Raw genomic sequence first — 21,676 nt, 5'->3', positions numbered from 1 at the left:
AGGAATGAGGGTCTAGAGTCAAAAAGACCTAGCTAGGGTCCCAGTCCTGGCCCTGCCACATACTAGCTGGGCAGTCTTGGCGAGTTACTTCACTTCTACCAGCCTGTTTCCCCATCTCATGATGGAGGAATATTAGAATTCACAGTATAGCATTTTTATAAGGATGACTCTTTACAGCCTGGAAGAGCTTTGCATAGTACTTTGCACTTAATAAATTATAACTTCTATAAAAAAAAAAAAAAGAAGAAGAGAGGAGCATAGAAATTTGGGGCTAACAATGAAACATTCTCAGAGTGAATTTTCAGTAGCATTTCTTAAGAGGACTTGCCCCTTAAATGCTCACCTAAGTCCTGGGTCAGTTACTTTAAGAGATCATAATATAGCATATGTTCTTCTGGGAGGTCTATCTTAAGAAATGGATTTTACGAAAGAAAGAAAGAAAGAAAGAAAGAAAGAAAGAAAGGGAGAGAGAGAGAGAGGGAGAGAGAGAAGGAAGGAAGGAAGGAAAAGAAAAAAGAAAAGAAAAGAAAAGGGAGGGAGGGAGGAAGAGAAAGGGAAGGAAGGAAGGAAGGAAGGAAGGAAGGAAGGAAGGAAGGAAGGAAGAAGGAAGGAGGAGATTATTCTTTGTTTATGCCAAAATGTTAGCAGTGATTATCTCCAAGTGGTGGGATTTTTGTTTTCATCTTTGTTGTTTATCTGTATCTTCTTGTTGTCCAGTAATGAATGAGCCTATCTCATGGAAAATCTGTTTTGGGGTGTCGGTGGGTGTCCATGGCCCTTCCCACTCCTTGAAAGGCACTGAATGTTCTTTTTTAGCTGGGAACAATATCAAAACAAGCAGTGAAAGCTGGTGTTTATCAGGTGAGGGCAGCCCCCAGGAGAGTAGCCACTTCCTGTGAAGCCCAGGAAGAAGAGACCCCAGGGATGCTCTCTCCTGTGGGGTCGGGAGACCCTCATTGGCCTTGGCTCAGAAGCTTCTGCCTCTTCTGAGAAACAAACTGAGGAATGTGCTCCCTTCAGCCCTTCCCTCCACCTTAGAAACTCCACTCTGAGATGAGAAGGCGGCTTGATGCCAAGCTGGGAGGGTGGCAGGGATTTCTCAAGCCAGTTGTCCTCATCCTACACAGCTGAGCAAATAGATTCTCGGAGAGTTCTGATGCTGAATTGGAGGGCTGGCAGCTTGCAGGCTGTGTTTTGTTTAGGCTATAGAGCACATTTGAAATTTTGAGCTAACATTTAACATTTGGAAGAATTTGAATAAAACTGCAGAAGCTCTGGCAACATCACACCAGCCTTTCCAGATGGCAACAATTGTCTGGAAATGACTAGACGATCCCATCAGGCGGGTTGTGCTCTCTTTAGCTTGCCCCGAGCCCCACTGGTGCACTTCATTCCTGTATATGACCTTCCATGCCTTGCTGCACCTGACTTTGAGACCCCTGTTCTTCTCGCCTACCTGGGGCCACAGAGCAGGTCAGTGGTCCAATATGGCTGACACTCAGTCTTTCTGGTTCCCACCAAAGAGCTCTTTCTACTCTTTCACAGAAGTTGTCCCATGATGTGTTTTATTTCTTCAGTTCTGCTGCTCTGCGTTGCTCTCAGTAAACTGGCTTAACTATAGAAAATTCAGACCTTCTCAGAAGGCACCTGAGCCACCCACATGGCCTTGTAAACCTCCTGTGCCTTGATGCACTGGGTTCTGCATCCCAGAGGCAGGTGCCCTCCTATGATTTAAAGGCCAGAAGAACATGGCTGATGCCAAAACACTTTGAACTATATAACAAAAACCTCGGTGCGGTTGCATGATGGAAGAAGTAGATCTACATTTCTAGGAGCCCCCCCATCAGCAGAGCTAAGAACTCCCTCCGTTGGTCTCCCTTGTAAACACTGATACACATTTGTGAGGCTCTTGAAATCACAGAGCATTAGAACAGAAATTGTTCCCTGGTTTTTTAGGCAACTAGGCAGTTGTCTGCCTAGTAACACAGTACCTCAGTGTACCAAGGGACTCAGTGAGCTCGGAAATAAAATCATTAGCATTTACTCCTTTTATTTTATTTTATTTTATTTTATTTTATTTTACCCATTCTAAGTGAATGAGAACAAAAATAACAGTCCAGCTGGCTAGGCCCTAACAGAAGCAGAGAGGTGATTTTCTCTTTCTTCCCTTCATTTGCTTCACGGTGCACAGTGACTGGAAACATATTCTTCCAGTTGCCATTCCAGAACTAAAATCCAGATTTTGCCCTTCTTTTGAAAGACCCTGGGATCTGTCATCACTGAGCCCATTCTGAAGAGGTAATACCGGTATGGAGTTAAGTGGCAGTTTCACCCTTATCTGGACAGATGTTTTGCCACAGAGACCCAGCCCCAGGAATCCCCCCTGCTCCTGCCTGTCTCTCTTGCCTGAGCTGTCTGGCCTCTATAGCCATTTAGGTTTGCAAGCTTTGATGCAGTTCTATACCCCCAATTTAGAGCCATAGAATCTGAGTTTCAGAAAGGCAAATCTCTCAGACTCTAAGCATAGTCTGGGGCCTCTACCTGACCACACTCTGAACCCCAACCAGCATTAGGGAGGTCTTGTGGCTGATGAAAATAAAATTGATTCCCTGATATGGGGCTGCAGCCTGTGACCATAGACACCTGAACTCCACATCCCAACCAGTAAGGCTGGCCCTCTGGCTGTCCCACTTCTTGGCCACACTCTGGTGAACTGCCCTTGCCAGTGTTCATTGAATTTTTATATTGTAAAACATCTTTACTTTAACCATTGTTACTTTTCAAAGGGCTTTCTTGGCAAACTGCTTCTTTACTCCAGGCAGCTACGTCATAGGGGCCCAAACATGTGATTTGACGTCAGAAGACCTGGGATCACCTACTAAACCATGTTCTATATTCCCTGTGTGACCCCGGGCAAATTACTTCACCCTCTGAGCCTCATTTGTCCCCTCTATGAAACAGGAGCATCTCAAAAAAGCACTTCACCACAGCAATATGGGAGTGTCCTAGAGCATCAAAAAGAAGGATGCCTTCTCTCTGCATAAGACTGTGCTTTGATTCTTTTTGACAGCAGCACAAGGGACCAAGCCAACCCAAAGGGGCCCACTCTCCTTTTACTTGCCAACAAATGCAGTGACCTGTTGTATCTGCATAGTGTCCACTTTGCTCCCATTCTCTGCTTGAAGGTAGGGTTCCAAGCAATCACATGGGCCCTTGGTTCATGGCTTTCAGCTGTACCTTCACCAACATGAAACCAACCCTGTGACTGAGAGACACCAGAGGAACCCAAAGGAGGGGGCATTCTGCCCCCAGCTATTTTTTTAAATTTCTATCGTATACAGTGGTTAAGAATACGGACTTTGGAGCCCAACTTCCTGGATTTGGAGTCAAGCTATTTAACTTCTGAAAACCTTAGTTTCTCTGTGCATAAAGAAAACCATAATGGTAACCATACAGGGTTTTTTGAGCATTAAATGAGTCAGCACACATAAAGTGCTTAGGATACTGTTTGGCATATATTAAACTGAACCATATGAAACTACTAATACTCAACAGTATTTAATAAAAGACCAGTAGCTTCACATGGTCTGACCTAATTGTAAGTACTTAGCGAGTGGTAACTCATGATTGCTTTCTACAGGGCAGAGATAGATTCTCTGGTGACAGCCAGTCAGACCTTTCCTTTTGTTGACTTGCAACACTGAGAGGCGAACTTTTCCCTCACTGATATGGGAACTGGAAAGCAAGCAGGCATGCTTTCCACCCAAGGGACGTACAGACAGGGGACTTGAACCTGGTCTGTGGTCCCCTTCCCAGAGCAGGCATGCAGCTTTCCTCAGCACAGTCTGGCAGTCCCTCCTCCAAAGAAGAGCGTGTTGTCCCATGTCACTGTGGGAGCCTAGTCTCCACGTCAGCAGCTGGGAGGTTGTCTGAGAGGCTCTCCCCCGCTTGAAAGGAATCCATAAGATAAAGTGGTGCAAGTGTAGAGGATACGTGTATGTCCTCAGCAGACATGGGCTCTCTCTGGCAGGAGCTGGAGTGGCTGCTGGAGATCAACCGGCTCACACACCGGCTGCTGTGTAAGCACATGACCCTGGACAGCTTTGACGCCATGTTCCGGGAGGCTAATCACAACGTGTCTGCCCCCTATGGCCGCATCACCCTGCACGTCTTCTGGGAGCTGAACTTTGACTTCCTCCCCAACTACTGCTACAATGGGTCCACCAACCGGTAAGGGACTCCCTGGGCCAAGGGGGCTGGGGTGGGCTGAGGGTGGGGGAAACAGTTCCTTCCTGCAACAGGCATCTTTTGGAGTCCCTCTTGTGCTGGAGGTGGGGATGCCATGGTGACCAAGCAGACACCTTCCTGCCTCTGAGAGCCTCCAGGCTAGAGGAGGATGCAGGTGATCCAACAATCACACAATAGATGTACTGTTAGAAACAATAAACTTGGAGATGGAAAAGAAGCCCCCAGTCATGAGAGAGAAAATAGCACCACCTAATCCAGTCTGGGAAGTGATGGGAACCTCAAGAGAGGCTTCCTCCTCTGAGGAAGTAATGCTTGAGAAGAGATGTGAAGGATGAGTAGGAATAAATAAGATGAAAAGACAGGAGAAGAATATTTCAGACAAAGTCTCCAAGGAACCTAGAGAGCCTGGTGAGGGTGGAACAGATGGGATGGGGAATGGTGCCTTGAAAGATAGTGCAGGACCCAGGAAGAAGCAGGAACCAGGCCGTGCACTACTCCATAGGCCAACATAGGATCCCGCATGGTGCTTTATGATCAGATGGTACCTTTATGAGGACATCCACATGCATGAACACATTCGTGCAAAACAGGCATACATGTGCATGACGAAGTGCCACGTGTCTCCTGCAAGGTGCACACAGCCCTGGGCCAGGCACCGAGGTGAGGGCATAGACCTAATCCCTTATCTCCACAGAGGTTCAAAACCTGACAGAAGAGGTGAGATGTATTCACGCACAATGCAAGTACGTGAGGGGCACCTGGGTGGCTTAGTCAGTTAAGCGTCTGACTCTTGATTTCGGCTCAGGTCATGATCTCATAGTCATGAGAAGAAGCCCCGCATTTGGCTCCACATTGGGCATGGAGCCTGCTTGGGATTCTCTCTCCCCCTCTCCTTTTGCCCCACCCGCACTGACACGTACACACACACACTCTCTTTCTTAAGAAAACACAAGGCCATGAGGATACACAAATATGCATGTGTTTACAGGTCTTCTCAGTACTCTCAGGGCCTGGCTCAGAGCCAGTATTAAATTAGTGTGTGTTGAATGAATAGAAGGGTCTAGGAGGAAACCACAGATGAGCCTAAATCCACACACTTAGCAAGACAGACTTCCAATTCTGTAAAGATTTGGGACTTTTAATCCTCTTGAGCAGAGATCTGCAGACTATCGCCCACAAACCACATCTTGTTGCCAACTGTTTCTGTACAACCCATGAGCAAAGAATACTATTGACATTTTTGTACGGTTGGGGAAAAAATCCAAAGAAGAATTCTAATTTGATGACAAGTGAAAATTATTTGAAATTCATAAAGTTTTACTGGAACTCAGCCGTGCTCATTCATCTACAATTGTTTTTGGGTGCTTTCACACTACCAGCAGAGTTGAGTAATGGTGACAGAGACCATCTGGCTTGTAAAGCTGAGAATGTTTCCTATCTGGGCCTTCACAGAGTTTGTGGAACCCTGCTCTTAAGAAGCCAAAGTGGGTGGATAGGGAAGGATCAGAGCCCCAAAGAAGGCCGTTTTCAGGCCCAGCCAATTGTCACTTCTTGCCTATGTCCTTGTAAGTGAGCCATAAGCCCAGAGTCTAGCCTGGGAATCTGGACTGCAGTTTTCCCATCTATAGAAAGGAGACAGTAGGGGAATGAATGGGAGCATGTCAGAAGAGTTGTGTCTTTACCTAAGAAACAGTGTAGTTGCACCTGGTCAGGAGGGGCTCTGGCGAGGCTGTGTCCCGTGAAGAATACTCTTTGGGCCTGGTTAACGCCCTTCCCCTCTCTTTTCTCCTGCTAGTTTTGTTCGAACTGCCATTCCTTTTACTCAAGAACCGCAAAGAGATAAACCCGCCAACGTCCAGCCTTATTACCTGTATGGATCCAAGGTGAGTAGTCTTGCCTGTGTCCTACTTCGAAGAGGGCTAGTGAGCAAAAGCAAACAGAAAAGTGTTTCCTGAATCAGAAAAGTAAGAAGATGTAGAGATAAAGAGGCAGTAATGAGAAACAAGTGCAAGCAGATTCATCTTTATTTGTGCACAACTAGCAAGTGCGGGGGTGAACGCAGACCCGGCGGGGCTGGATCCTGGGCGGGAATTGTTTGGGGAGCACGTCACAGAGGCGAGCAGGGAAGTAGGTGTGTGGGGCTTCTTGTCTTCACCCCATCTCCTCCTGTTTCTCAGTCGATTCATTGCCATACCATCCTGCAATTCTGGGCTTTTTTGTGTTCCACAAAGACAAGAGATTTGCACACAGGAAGCAATGGGGAAGGTGGAGTTTGAAGGAAATCCCAGATGGCTCGAGCTAGAGCTGAGAGACAGGTCTTCTCCCATCTCTTTACTGCTTTGTTCACAATGCACATCCTGACCCTAACTAGACCTCCCAAATGGCGCCCTGTTCTAGACCCTCAGTCCTTTGCCATTCATTAAATAAACGTTTATTAAGCACCCACTATAGGCCAGACACTGGGCTAGATTCTGCATGCTGGGAATATATCAGAGATTAAAACAGATGTCATTTCTGCCCTTCTTGAATTTCCACACCTGTGGTAGGGACAGGGGGCAGTGTTCACAAAGTCTCACAACACTGTGGTATGTGTAGGAGATCCATTTCTTACCCTGCGGGTGTGAAGGGGAGAATGACACCGACAGGGTGAAATGTGTCAACCAACAGCAACAAAGGCAACATTTTTCTTCGTGATGGAATAGAAATGGCCACCTTTGACCCCATTTTTTAAAAAGTAAGCACAGATGGACTCAAAAGAAGAACTTGACTGAATATATATGAGAAAAGGTACTCCTCTAAGGTCGGGGACCCCTAGATCAGGAAGTGTGGCAAACCAATGAGCTCCCACCACTTGGGCCTACAGGTGGGTGGGCTTAGAGGCTCTTGGGATGATGCTGGGACAGTGCAGGTGTCCTCTCCAAGATGGCCAGTCTGATCAAAGCAACTTTCTCAAATCAAGGGACATTATAGGCAGCATTTTGGGTAGCTCACAGACATGTCATGAAAAACGCTGAATTACAAAGTAAGAACAACACCTCCCACTTCAAATCTCTTTCAAACCTTGTAATTATAACAAGGAGAAAGACTTCTGTTGATGCTAGTATGTCTTAATACCTTCTGCTCTCCGATCTCCCTTTTTATCAAAGCTAAGAGAGCAGACCTTAAGCTCAGAGGCTTTAATAGGCAATAGGATCTAAGTCAAACTTATTATGTTGTTTTCATTATGTTTATTCTTATATCTCTTCTGTTTATAGAAGGAGGGTGCTGGCTTTTCATTTATGGAGTCATAGAAGTCTATCTTTTAAAATAAGTTTAAGTTTGAAAAGTGAGTCAAAAGAAAAATATTGTTAATAACAGTAGAGATAATCTGTGGTTTAAACAAAATGAAGGTGGGGTACGAGGTGTTATGTGATAGCCTGAAAGCTGGAAAACACTGTAGGGCAAGGCTCCTCAGCCTTTCCAAAATAATCCCCCCAACAGCAGTGGACACTGGACATCTGCCTCAGCTGACTGGAAGCATAACCCAGAGAGCCCACCATCAACTCGAAAGTTTCCTCAGAGTATTGTGTTTTATTTAAGCCATGCAAAGTTTGCTTTCTCTACCATAATATATTCATGTTTGTTTTAATATTAAGATAACATTTTAAATTCCTAACTGGGTTCCCCTAAATGGACGCTCCTAAGAGACGCCATATTTCTCCTTTGACATACCGTGGGGGTGTATGCTTTCCAGCTTGAGAAGCTTTGTCATGGGGCATCCATCCAACCCAGGTGATCCACAAGAGCACTGACATTTGAGGGGAGACAAATGGGCAGCCTAGAGACGCATTTTTACAAAAGAACTACTGTATAGAGGGCTTTAAGCTACATGATGCAGGCTGCCTCCTCCCTACCTCTCACTCCCCAAAACGAGGCAGTATGGCGGGATGATCACCACCCCCTCCCAGTAAGGCACCCTCATCAGGGGCATCCTCATTGTCGGCATCCTGGTCAGCTGCTGCATCCTGGTTGTCTTCAGCTTCGGCTTCTGGTTCTGCATCAGCTCCGGAGTTCTTGCGTGGCATTTCTACCAGGGGGAGCCCCTGCAGGTCTTCCTCTCTCTGACCAAGAGCTGGGGCCTCCTCCGGCCATCTCACCAAGCCATTGGCTTCCTCCATGTGGCCGGCTCTGTAAGACCATCGAGGCTCATGGCAACGGATACACCAGAACTGGAGGCAGATAAAAGCTAAGACGGCTGTGAAGCAGGCCAGCAGAATGGCCATCAACACCCAAAGGGAAATTTGGGGGTCCACCAGGGAGCTCCCAGCAGCCAGTGGACTCTTATCCAGGGTATGGAACATGGTGCAGTAGTGCCTATAAGGGAAGGCAGCCTTCTTGCAGCTGATGCACAGGAAGTAGAGAGTGGAAGGGGCGAGGTGTTCCAGCACCACAGAACTGATCGTTCGAGGCACTTTCTCCTCGTGGTGAAAGCTGTAGCGAAGATAGCCGGAGAAGATGCTGTTCCAGTTGGGCCTATACATAATATGGTAATAGTCCTCCAGACAGGGCTCCGAGGACGACCAGGAAATGATGGCTCCTGTATAAGAAACGTTCCCAACCTCGATGTTCATCCTGATTCTAGAACCAGAATCAAAGTGAAAAGTGACATCCCCTTGCTTAAGTATTTATGATCATCATACCAGCATATATTACACATTCAAGATGGAGACTAATAATTGTCCCTATTATACAAAGAAATGGAGGACAAGAGGTTACGTTACTCAGCTAAGGTATAGCTAAGAAATGACAGAACAAAATCAGGGCTGTCTCATGTCAAAGCCTGAGGCCTTCAGGCCTGAAAAAGATACACTCACATCCCCCTAGCCTCATCCTGCCCTGGCTGAGATCTTTTAGGTACAACATTGTTTCCAACCCTTTAAAATAAGAAGAGAGGCAATAAAAGAAATCAGACCACCCAATTAATGTCCCTACATTAGTCACCACACGTTTGCGACCTCCAAGTCAGATAATTATATCACCTACAATATCCCTTCTGGAACTTCTGCTTTTGCTGCAAGTGCTGTGAGCTCAGTCATCTAGAACATTCTGCCCACTGCGATTTTAGCCTCCCAGCTCTGTTGCCCGTGAGAGAGGAGATTTGCGTCATCACTCCTTGGCAGCTGATTTCTCCCCAGTGCCTCTGCTCCTGTTTTATTTCTTTGTTTGTTTGTCCAAAGGCAAACATACCCAGGAAATTAGTTGTGTAGGTCAAGGCAATCAGCTCCTAATACCAGCATAATTGCTACTGCTCAGTATCTCTGGTACTGTGAATATCGATGATGATACTAACCACCAGCAGTTAGTGAGTGGTTGCTGTGTCACATCTAGTATGTGTCATGCTGCATGCTCACAGGCCATAATAAATGTCACACCCTCTGAGCTAGGTCCCCATTGTATAGATGAGCAATCTGAGGTCACTCAGCTGATAAGTAGACTCAAAGCCCCGTAATTGCTGGATTTCCAAATGCAAGGCTGCTGGGTTTAGTTACAGGACGTTACCGCAAAATGAGGTGTTGGTACGCAGACCTGGTTGCTGTTTTTCCACAAATCAAATGAGCCCTCTTCAGATTCCCAGCCTTACGGCTTTGGTAAGAGAACACCATCTTCAAGATTTGGGGGTTTCTCTTAAATTCTGTCTGTTTGAGACATAGCGTTTCCCCTCCACTGAATTTCCCCTGATCTACGATTCAGGGACAGCCGTATTCATTCAACCTGTGTATGTTCATGTACAGGTCTTACCCAGCCCTATTCTCTGCCCCTTCTGTCTCACGTGAAATACAGAAGCCTTCGTTTTAGATATTAATGACCTAGTAAAAACCCGTCAACCAGATTTTAACCTGAATTGGCTATGAAGCCAAACTGATTTCTATCACAAGCTGCTTTCTGTCTTCCCTGCCTCCCTCCGACCCTCTATTTTCATGCCCACTCTCCTAGAGGAGGTGGGCAGAGAGATGCAGAGCATTGGGTGATTTTTCAGTCCTTGTTTTCTCTAAGGATGACAGTGAACTAAAATGCTCAGGAAGGGGAATAGTTCCCTTCTGTTTGGTTGGAAATTTCATCCCAGAAACACAGGCAATGAAAGGGACAAGACAGGTGTGCTCAGATCCCTCCCGGGAAGGTCATTGCCAAGGAGACTATTTGAGCTCCCTTCATCAGTCTCCTTTCTCATAAGCTCCCCCATTCACTCCACCCCACACATCCCTATAAACACACTTCTGACCACAATGAAAAGAGCTTAATTCATTACTTATAATACAGAGGCTATGGCCTTTGTAAAACCCTTCCATCAGGGGTGATCAGGAATCGCATTTTTTTGCCATGACTCTTCTCTCTTGTTTGCCTCACATCTGCTGCTGGCTGTCTTTGCAGACTGAGTTCTCTACAGCAGACATTTTTAAGAGCTTTCTGGCAAGACACTATAGCAGCATCCTCAGCTTTGGGGACCAAATCAGTCTCCCTTATTTGTTTTTCTTTCTCTGCTTCTGTTTCTAAATTCCCCCTATTTTTAGCTATTCATATTACCATTGCCTGGCCCTCCTCCAAGCAGAGTGTGAAAGGAGAAGCCATTTCCATTTCCAAGAAGAGTCATTTATGTCCCTTACCTGATGCTCGCGGTGGATCTGGTTAGAACGCAGCCTGCAGAGGCAGAGACAGAGTGGACCAAAGCTGAAGGAATGGAGCCTTCTCCCCTCCTCTGCTCTGGGCTCTCCTTGATGTCTCTCTCGCCACTGTCTGAGTAATCCCACTGTCGCCCCCAACGCTCACATTATTCATTTCTTCAGATCAGCATCATTCACCATGGCAACCAGCAGGCATCTGTACGCATGATGCTTTCAGGGACCAGTCTGGAAAGGCTTTTGCCCACTGAGAGGAGCTCTCATTCCTTTGGCCAAAAAAAGGCAGTCTCCTGCAAACTGATCCTCAGAATGGTACTGATTCTTCCAAGGCTGCCAGATTTTCTCTGTAATTGGCTGGCGATCATTTTTTGCCCCATCTAGACCCTCTTTGGACAATGGTCAAATACAATTATCAGTTATCCCACAATTTCAACAGCAATTTTATCCCTTGCCCTCCCACCCCCACCCCACCTCCTACCATCTTCTTTCTTTATTCTTGTCTCCTGTGGCAGTCTCCAGATACATGACACTGGTCAAGACTCTTATTCTCTGGGCCTCAGTTCCATCATCTGTAAAGCAGTAGCCTTGGGCTAGATGGGGATGGCAGATAGAAAGCAGGATTCTACCCCCTGCCCAGTCCTGAACCCATGTCAGCCTTTCTAAACCATCACAGCATATGTACTGGGTTGATTTGAGTCTACCCAGAACCTCAGGGTGTGACCTTATTTGGAAATAGGGTCTTTGTAAATTTAAATTAGTTGAGGATCTTGAAATAATACTGTCCTAGGTTTAGGGGGAACACTGAATCCAATGACTGGTGTCTTTATAAGAGAAAGGAGAGGGAGATTTACACAGAGGGGCACAAGGGGTAGGAGCCATGTGAAGACAGAGGCCAAGGTTGCAGTGATGTCACCAGAACCAGAGAGTGCCAGGCACTGCCAGGGCCTGGAAGATGCAAGGATGGAATCTTCAGTGGGCACGTGGCCCTGCCAGCACCTTGATTTCAGGTACCTGGCCTCCAGAACTATAGGATGTTACAGTGTTGAGGCTCCACGTTTGGGATCATTTGTCACAATGCCATTAGGAAACTAATACAACACTGCTTCCATTTGGACTCAGAAACACAGGCATCCCAAGAAGCTGCTTCCCAGTCCATCAGTTGGAGCTGAGACCAGAAATGGAAACCCTTTACTATTCCTGGATTGGATGATCCCCAAAGTTCCTTCTCTTTGAAGAACCCTGACTACTTCCATTTCCCACAAAACTCTATCTGCCTCCGCAATTCTACCCCTTCCTGGTCTCCTCAACCTCAAAAGAATTTGCTGCCAGCACTCTATTGGGGCGAGCACAGAGCACATCTGATATATGAAGAGAATCAAGTTCTGTCATCCTAAGCTACCAAGTTTGTGGAAATTTGTGATAGCAGCCCCGGCTTAGGCAGATTTAGACCTGAATTATTTTACACAAATTATGTGCTTTTAAAAGTCAGGGTTTCTTTCTCTTCTTGGTTCTCGGCCAAAGTATCCAAGTGAACCCATGAAAGTCTCCTTGTGATCCACATGAGTGATAATCAAAAAGTTCTGAAGAGTTTCCCGGTGAGTCACAGACCCTCCCCTGGCCAAGGGTCTCTGTGAGCCTTGGAGTCCCGGGATGTCCCTTGATTAGACACTTGCTCTGTGTCTTTCCCATGGCATTAGGTCTTCCCAGGGGCCTGTCTAAACTCTGCCGTAATGTGTGCTAATGGTGACTCCCTGCAGAACATGAAAGTGTCCTCTCCACAGAAAGGCCACCATGGTAGTTTGCAGGTGCCTTTTGAAAAGGTTATTTTGAGGGAAATAAAAATACCAGACTTGGGAGGCCTGTGGAGTGACGAGATAGAACTCAAGCCTTTGCCACAGAAAATGGGAATTTATTTTTAATGCTCCTGGATGCCATTTTTAATGGTGAGCTTCTTATTTGAGAAGTTGAGACACTTAGAGAATGGGAGGGAGGCCTAGAAGCCTTCCTGTTTCACAGATCCCAAGGGAAGGGAGGGCATCCTCAAACCATACGACTGACTAGAGGCAGAGCCAGCAGTGAAAAGCAGGCCCCCGACCCTGAGTCCTGGGTGCGTCCTGCCCCTTTGGCCATCACCATCCACCAGCAGCACCCGGAGGAGCCAACGCAGCCCTCGGTGCTTGAGATAAATCTTCTGGAGGCACTGGCCTCAGGAGATCACATCCCAGGAAGGCTTACTCTTTCTCCACCTTCAGGGAGGCCAGGACGGCCCTGATTGGTTTACACCATTAGTAAATGACTGCTAGAGGAAACCAGCCAGAGTGGGGGTCCCTGTGCCCTTCCTGAAGGTGGCAACAAAGGGGTGATGTGAGGTTATCCCCAGTCCCAAAGCTGGCTGGCACCCAGCACAAGGTCGTTGTTCAGGGTACAGACCTTAAAATCCCAAGGCTGGGTTTGAATCCTGCCTCTGTGGCCTTGACGGATTCCCTCATTTTTCTATACCTTGTTAACGTTAACTCTTCTATTGATGCAAATATCAAGAATACCTGTCTTACAGTGTTGGAGCAGTGTAATGAACCCATCTCTGTGAGTGCCGGGCTTAGGAACAGTAGTTACTATTCAGAAGAAAAGTCAGTGGTCAGAGCCATTGCCTGAGTTGACTGTAGCTTCTTCATCCAGAGGCTGATATGGACAAGGTTTGCACCCTACATGATCCTTCCTTCCTTCCTTCTAAAAAAGTTTTATTTTAAATATATATATGTGTGTGTGTATGCGCATTGTACATAAATTAAAGAATACAGAAAGACTCAAAGACAACAGTCAAATCCATACAACTCAGAAATAACAAAATGCATTTTGTTGCATTTTACATGTGCTTTATCACTTTACCCAGGTGACGACTCTTTGAAGTAGGACTCTTATCACCATTGTACACAGGGGGAAACTGAGGCTCAGAGGGGTTAATTAACTTGACCATCAACACAAAGTGAGGTTTGGCAGAGCCGAGCCGTCTCCCGGTCTGGATCCCTAGAGCCGGCGCTCCTGGCCAGCCTCCCTGATGCTCCACTCTTGTGCCTGCCTTATTCTTCAGTCAACAGTAATCAACAGGAATGCTTACCTTTGCTTAGCTTCTCTTGAGCAGTAGAGACAGGACTTCACAGTTTAGTGGATTCCAGAATGATGGGAGCAGACGAGGAATTAAAAGACCTCAGAGAGAACATCCAGCCACCTGAATGTAGCCACAGAAGCAGGGAAACCATTAAATACATCTGGAGAGATGCACTCAGCGAGTGTTTTTCCTCTTCTGAGGTCCCCTGCTGTGGAATCTGGAGTCCACGTACCCCTGACCAAGAGCTCTGTCACTTAGGGTGAGGGGTGATACTAAGTGTAAAAGATGTTTAACAGCCCGGCCAATAATTGAAATTAGTATATGGCCTAAATTTTAAATGTACTAAGTCAAGTAAATTATATAGAGTCTATCATAAAACTGCCTTCCAAGTGACATAGATTGTCATACAAATCAGCCCTTAAAGTATATCAGTAATTTCCCAATAATTTCAGTCTGTAGAAATTGTCGGTATGACCTTGTGTTTGGTGTGGTTGTCACTAGCTGAATGACGCCCCTGTCCGAGCCATGATTTGACCTCAAGGAAATCCATCATTCTCTTGCGACGCTTTTTCCATTAAGTCATATCCTTGAGATGTAGGACCCAGTGCATTGCTACATCCAGCTGAGACATCTCAGCTGGGCCCATCCCTTGGTGCCAGCGTCCGGCCTGGCCTGCCCAGCGGAGTCTGCATCAGCCCCACTGACGGCCCCACCAGCAGTGCTACTGGCTTTGCTGTGGCTGCCCCCGCTCCCGTGGCTGCCCCCGCTCCCGTGGCTGCCCCCGCTCCCGTGGCTGCCTCCGCTCTCGTGGCTGCATGGCACCGCACCCCAGCTACACAACATTATTGACCCACTAGTCCAGAAGAATTTTTTGTTATTTTGCCAATTGGTACACACAGTAGAATATCATCTTGTATTTCACTTCCCTTAGGTTCCTCCTCTGCTGAATGGGGGTGATTGTACCTGCCTTACATGGTGTAGGAGGCTGATCATGGCCCCCAAAGATGTCAGGTCCTAATCCTGCCACCTGGAAATATCACTGTATTTGAAAAAAGGGCTTTGTGGATGTGATTAAATGAAGGACCATGAGATGGGAGATTATCCTAGAGTATTAGGATGGGTCTGAAATGCTATCACAAGTGTCCTTATAAGAGGGAGGCAGAGGGAGGTTACACACAAATGGAGGAGGAGCCCACACCTCAAGAGACAACGGAGGAGGCCACAACCCTTGGAATGCTGGAAGGCACCAAAAGCTGGAAGAGGCAAGGGATGGGTCCTCCCCCAGCCTCTGGAGGCGGTGTGGCCCTGCCGACACCTTGATCTTAGCTCCATCATTCTGATTTTGGATTATGGCTTTCAGAACTGTTAAGATAATTTATTTCTCTTTTTTACCAGATTTGTGGTAATTTGTTATAGCTGCCACAGAAAGCTAACATACCTGGGTATATTTTATATATGAAGGAATTATTCATAAGCTGAGGAACATTACACACTTAGGTGTCATCACATTGGTATAGGTTATTTAAAAAGCGATGACTTTGGCTTCTTCCAAAAATCTTAGCATCTCTAACTGTACATAGCGTTGGTATGGTATCGCCAGAGAGTTCCATTCCTGTTCTCCCTCTTGCCTTCTCCTCTTGCCTTTATTCACGAGACAAGAAAGGGAGGAGCACTGATTCCTGAGGGAGGCCTCTACAGCAACCATCTTGGATTTTTCAACCTCTGAGCTAAGAAGCCCAGGAAAGAAGCCAGACACTGGAGACCCAGCCTGCCTGCGGCTCACGACACATCAGGAAGAGACAGAAATGTCAGCCCTTCCTACCGATGGACTTGAACCTTTAACTCAGGACTCTATCAGTCCTTTAACACATCTTAGCCTGTGGGCTCTCAAGGAGGCTCTCAACCAGGAGGGCGTTGCTGTTATCTCCCCAGTCTTCCTTGCCCTGCGGGGATTTCAGAGAGTTGAGCTGAGCTCTCCACCTGAATTAGGAAGTCATGTTTGTGTCCCTGGACTGATGGGATTCAGATTGGTCAAGGAACATTAGAGAAATTGTAACTAAAACGGGAAAATTAGAAACGGTTTTAACTCCTCTTGGGATCTCCGAAAACAGTGATTGTGATTCCAGAAAGCAGAGATGCAGATTGCTTGCAAATTCAGTTTGCCAAATAACTAGTCCTCAGTAATTGGAGTGGCTGGCCATGTTTACTGTCCGTGAGAGGTAGTCGCCTTATACAACACTTAAAAATGGTGAAAGTGGTAGCTTTTAGGTTATGTATACATCTTACAGGGTTTTTTTTTTAAAGCCCATATTAATAATATTACAGGGCCCCAGCATCTGCCAGATCAAACTCACCTTATTTTCTGTCTTCCTTAAAATACTGTCTTGCCTTCAAAAAAAAAAAATGCACGTCTGTGTTACGTATTAAAAATATGGTTCTAATTTCTGAATCAGGATTGTTTACTTCTTGAGATCTCATAAAGTTAGCTATTTTGTGCAGTATGCATTTAAACCAGTGAGGCATCCTAAATAGGATACATAATTAGTTTCTAAGGCAGGCAGCCTGGTAGTTACCTGAGTCAGCAGGATTGGTTCCGTGTAAGAGGTATGTAGCAAGTTTCCAATGTCTCAGGTTATGTTGCCTTCCTGTTTTTCTTTGCTAAACCTCAGAAAATGGCCAGGCTCCCATATTCCCACATTTTCTCAATAGGGCCCAGCCTCCTATTGAGCCAGCAGGTCAGATGGGTGCCCTCTGGGGGTGTGTGTGTGCATGTACTTTGCAGCATGCATGTGTGCGTGTGTGTGTATTTCCTCCTGCATGGGTGTGGTGTATTTTGGGGGTGGGGGGGGAGTGAGGGGAGCTGACTCACTTATTCACTTAAGAGGACTTGAATTCTGTTCATTTCATGCTGATCCTTCCTGAGCTTGGGCCATCAACCGAGGCCTAAATTTGTGGTCTAGACCAGAATCCAAGACTGGTGTGGGAAGGTCAACAAGAGGCCTCTTGTGTGCACTGAGTGGGTCTGTAAGGGAGTTCTTTACACCCCTGTGTGTGGTAGAAACAATTCCAGAATTATTCTTCTTCTCCACCTAGAACTGGAGAGGCTGCTGAACAGTTTCTATCCCTGAATGTTTTTATTTGCACTTGCTATGAGTGCTAAGGGCATTTGGTGCTTGGGTGGGAGGGAGGGTCGCGAATGCTAAGGAGGAATGCCCAGGAAGACAGCACTGCAGCTAGGAGCTCAGAAGAAGCGCCCCTGTCCACCCCTGGCTCAGGCAGGGCTCCCTTCTAGCCACACTGTGTTTCGCAGCCTCCCCAGGACACTTGGAGCCATGAGGGCCTCTACCCAGCACGGTCTGTTGCTGGACAGCTCCTGTTTTTATAGTGTTGTAAATATTGAGCAAAATCTGCATGTTTGATGTGTTCCGTTGGCTAGTCCCAGCTATGACCTCATGTGGGATATACAGTGTGTCGTGTAAAATCTCACCCCGTTGGGTGCACTCCCCTCTCCACGTTCCGAGAATCATGACTGCAACCAAGGCTGCTGGGGGACATTTGGCCAAGAAGTTGTATTTTCTTAGTCTTTACCTACCAGATTCTCAAACAAAGCAATATTAATGGTGGTTATCATGGTGAGTGCTTCCAACGTGCCAAGCACTATGCATCGCGCCTTATATATGTTGCCTCATTTAAACTTCCAACAACCCTATTGGAGTTCTTGGCCTAGAGAGTATAAGTCATTTGCTCAGAATCATCTAGCTAGTAAATTTGTGGACCTAGGATTTAAACTCAGGCACCACACCACCCCCTACACACACCCCCTCCCCCAAAAAGTCCATCCTCTAGAATCAGACAAAACAGGAAGAAAAAGTCAGAGAATCAGACAGGAAAAAAAAAAAAAAAAGTTGATTGCTTTTGTACCCGTCAGGGATATCCATTTGAAAGCTCCCTGCTGCTCAGAAATTCCTTTCATGAGATATTTGTAAAAGGGATGAAGGTGAGCTTCACTGGGTTCAGAGGAGAAGTCCTGAGTGCCTGGTGTGGATGGGGACATGAGAAGGTGGTTCTAGAAGTCAGTAAGCTCTGTCACATGCCCCCAGCACAGCCAGGTCATCATTCCCTTGTTCCTGTGCAGTCTTGAGCTGCAGCCCTTTTCAGGAGAAAATTCAACTCATGGTTTTGTTTTTTAATCTTTGAAAACAAATGTTGGCAAGTAAATCAGCCCAGTGGGTTTTTTAAATTTACATTTATATTGAGTTATAACCATATTGAGTTAAGATGCAGTCTTAATCAGTTCAGGCTGCTACAACAATACCATAGACTGGTTGGTGTACACACTTATTTATTGCCTAGAGCCTGGGAAGTCTGAGACCATGGTATTGGCAGATCAGTTGTCTAGCACAGACCCACTTGCTGGTTTGCAAATAGACTCCTCCTCACTGTATTCCACATGATGGAGAAGGAAGGAAGGAAGGAAGGAAGGAAGGAAGGAAGGAAGGAAGGAAAAGAAAGAAAGAAAAGAAAAGAAAGAAAGAAAAAAGAAAGAGGAGGAGGGATGGAGGGGGAAGGGAAGAAAGAAAGAAAGAAAGAAAGAAAGAAAGAAAGAAAGAAAGAAAAGGAAGAAAGAAAGAGGAAGAGAGAGAGGGTGGGAGGAAGGGAGGAAGAGAGAGAAAGGAAGAAAAGAAAAGAAAACAAGCTCTCTCATTTGTCTTTTTACAAGAGCATTAATCCCATTCATGAGGATTCCACCCTCATGACTTTAATTACCTCCCAAAGGTCCCACCATCACAACAGGAGGTAGGATTTCATATGAATTTTGAGGGGATACAACCATTCAGTCCATAACATCCACAGACCATAAGTGTACATACAGTTTCATGAGTTTTCACAAATGTATACATCTGTATAGTCAGCAACCCAAGCAGCATGTAGGGCATTTCCATCACCTAGATGATTCTCTCCTGCCCCTTTCTCATCAATCTCCCTCCTCAATAGAGGTCAGCCATGGTTTGTTTGGTGTTTGCTGGATACTCCTCATCCCTAGGCTGGAAACAAGAGAATACAGAATAGGACTTTGATAACAGGGCCAGAGCTAAGATGCACTCACTCAGGAGAATGAATGCCTCCCTCACCTCACCCTGTCCCAACCCTGTTGTACAGGGTGGCCTGTTACAGAGTCACTAAAATAGTTTTTACTTTCATACACAGAAAATTATATGGCCCAACCTGGTTCTGTGGTGGACTGATTCAAACTCAACTCTCAACCATTCATATGAATACTTCCAGTGTTTATTGATCATTGACTTTGGTGAACATCATGCTTTCCAATCAATTATATTTCCCTCCCTACATAAACCATTCCTGCCTCATAACATTTAGAAATCTCTAGTAACTACATAAAAGATCCCTCCCCCAGGTTCCAGTAGAATTTGTGACAGCACATCCATGCTGGGTACAGAGTGCTGCTCCTTCTCACGTTCCAAGCCTCACCGTATGTCAGCATTACCTTACCGAACGAGCTGTTGTATTATTCATCCTGCTGGATGCGGGGGTGTTCTGATTCCTCACGAATTCTTATTATCAGTGGGTACTCTAATGGTGTTCTTCATGTATCTTTGTTATTAGAGAGTACTGTAATTGTGATGCTTGTTGTGTGAAGTTTGGAATTCATTTATGGTAGAACATACTTACTGCAGAGCCTGGGCTGAACATAATTAAATCTTCCTTCAGTGGCTCCAAAGGGAGTTGAGAATCTCGCAGCCCTCCAGAAGCATCACTACAGTTCCTATTTAATTCATGTAGAATTTCTAATTAGCTAACTAATGTTGAATTTCCGCTAATAAAATATCAGATGTGGTCTTTACATAATTGCATGTTCCATGGGTATTAGATTTTTACAATTCCAGGTAGGAGACTACACTCAGAACTAAGCTTTGAAGTGATGTCTTTTCTAAAAAACTGGGTATGGTTTCTAATAGAACTCAGCCTCCAAAGTCCATGATTATATATAGAGGTGAAGGACATGGGCTTTGGAATCAGATCTATCTGGATTCGGGTCACAGCTCAGTTACCTCAGGACCGTGTGACCTTGAGCAAGCTCCTTACCCCCTTGAACCTCAGTCCCGTCATCTGTGAAACAGGGCTACGAACTGTATGTTTGTTGTGAAGGTTAATCAAGAATGCACATGGAGGGCTTCACAAAGCCTGGCATGAGGCATACCACAGGTTGTGGCATTTCAAGAACAAAGTCAACAATAACTCTGCAGTCTCACCAACCGAGTGAGACCAATTGGAAGCCCTATATATATTTGGTCACATATTCCCAGACAGAAAGAGATCTTAAACAAATTGCACTAATTCAGTGAAGGTGTCTCTTGGAGTCCAGAGGGCGGAGGCAGCCAGTCAGTGGCTAGGACTCTGGGCCCCCCACCCAGCAGCCAAACAGAGCGACTCTGTGTTGGTCTGTTTCACACACTGGCCCCCGTGACACTTTTCATTTGGACTGCCACTTGAAAAGTTATGAAACCACTGATTTAATCCAACGCTCTAATTTTGTAGATGAAGAAACTGAGGTTCCAAAAAGGGTAGGTGATCCCCATGCATTCAACACAGGTGTCCTGACCCCAGGATTGTCTGTTCCCAAGACCCCACCCCACTATAAATGGAGACAACAAAGAGTAGAAAACAACGGGAAGATGCTACTGAGTTTCCACACAGTTCTTCCAGCCAGTTTCAAGGACCAGAAATATCCCTAGAAAAACAAAACCATCTGTTGTATCCCCACCCCATGGCTGTTTGTCAGAGTCCTTCCTGGTTTGTGAGTGGCAGGAGCGTCTGTAAAAAAAGGTTCTCGCCTGAAAGCCCTTTCTCCACTTCTGCTGGGGAACCACTGCTCACCTAGTGGCCTTCATGCCACCCTGTGGTCTCTCCGTGACCATCTTCTTGCAGACATATTCACAGGGGTCCCCAGTGAGAGATCACAGATGATGTCAGGTCTTCATCCCTTTCAGCAGCAAAACATCTCTCTCCAGGACTCATGCCAGCATCTTTTATTTCCCAGCCTCTTACTCTGCCACATCCTCTGTTTTCCAGCCTCTCAACATTGCCTACAGCCACATCTACAGCTCCTACAGGAACTTCGTTGGGCCCCCCCATTTCAAGACCATCTGTAGACTCCTGGGTTACCAGGGCATTGCTGTGGTCATGGAGGAACTGCTGAAGATCGTCAAGAGTTTGGTAAGGAGGGGCCTCCATGAGTCCTGGTACATGCCTTCAGCTCTGTCTGTAGGAATAACCCCGGGGAATCCTGTGCCCTTATCCCTGGGTTCCTCTTACGTAGCACTCTGTAACATTTCTGTGTACCTTCTGACGCCATGGCTTTCCCTCTCACTTTCTGACCCAGAGCTTACTCACTGTACTTGATAAATGAACTCAGCAATCCTGATGTTGACCTTTAGGGCCTACTAATTACTGCTCACACACTCCGCCTATGCAGTGTTTTTGAACCTGAGCGTGAAAACTCCATGGCACATGTGCTGCCATTTTCCCCTCCTGTGCTCACGGCACATATCTCTAATCAATCACCACGCTTCTTCCCCTTGGGATTTCTTGCTAAACACTTGCAACACTGCGCTAGCCTCAAGGGAATTCTGTATCCCATTTCAAG

General features: G+C 46.2%; 2 protein-coding genes across 7 annotated transcripts in view; one reads left to right on the top strand and one right to left on the bottom strand.

The window, feature by feature from the left end:
- Window positions 1-21,676, top strand: part of CYFIP2 (cytoplasmic FMR1 interacting protein 2) — a 128,931-nt gene that overhangs the window by 68,214 nt on the left and 39,041 nt on the right. For all 6 annotated transcript variants that reach the window (XM_049647895.1, XM_049647896.1, XM_049647894.1 and 3 more), the window contains 3 exons: window positions 4,031-4,230; window positions 6,044-6,131; window positions 21,103-21,246. In XM_049647895.1, coding sequence (XP_049503852.1) covers window positions 4,031-4,230; window positions 6,044-6,131; window positions 21,103-21,246 — 432 coding nt within the window. The remainder of the gene's footprint in view (window positions 1-4,030; window positions 4,231-6,043; window positions 6,132-21,102; window positions 21,247-21,676) is intronic.
- FNDC9 (fibronectin type III domain containing 9) lies at window positions 7,376-8,891 on the bottom strand. The gene has a single exon (XM_049647901.1). It carries the CDS (start codon window positions 8,856-8,858, stop codon window positions 8,145-8,147), a length of 714 nt encoding a protein of 237 aa, XP_049503858.1. The 5' UTR covers window positions 8,859-8,891; the 3' UTR covers window positions 7,376-8,144.

This window comes from Panthera uncia (assembly GCF_023721935.1).
Source record: "Panthera uncia isolate 11264 chromosome A1 unlocalized genomic scaffold, Puncia_PCG_1.0 HiC_scaffold_17, whole genome shotgun sequence".
NCBI lineage: Eukaryota > Metazoa > Chordata > Mammalia > Carnivora > Felidae > Panthera > Panthera uncia.
Note: the sequence above shows the minus strand (reverse complement) of the source record. Positions and strands in the feature narration are given on the sequence as shown.

What these genes read in the sequence shown, in the direction of transcription:
- FNDC9 (XM_049647901.1), bottom strand. Translation starts at nt 8,858, where the DNA reads ATGAACATCGAGGTTGGGAACGTTTCTTATACAGGAGCCATCATTTCC.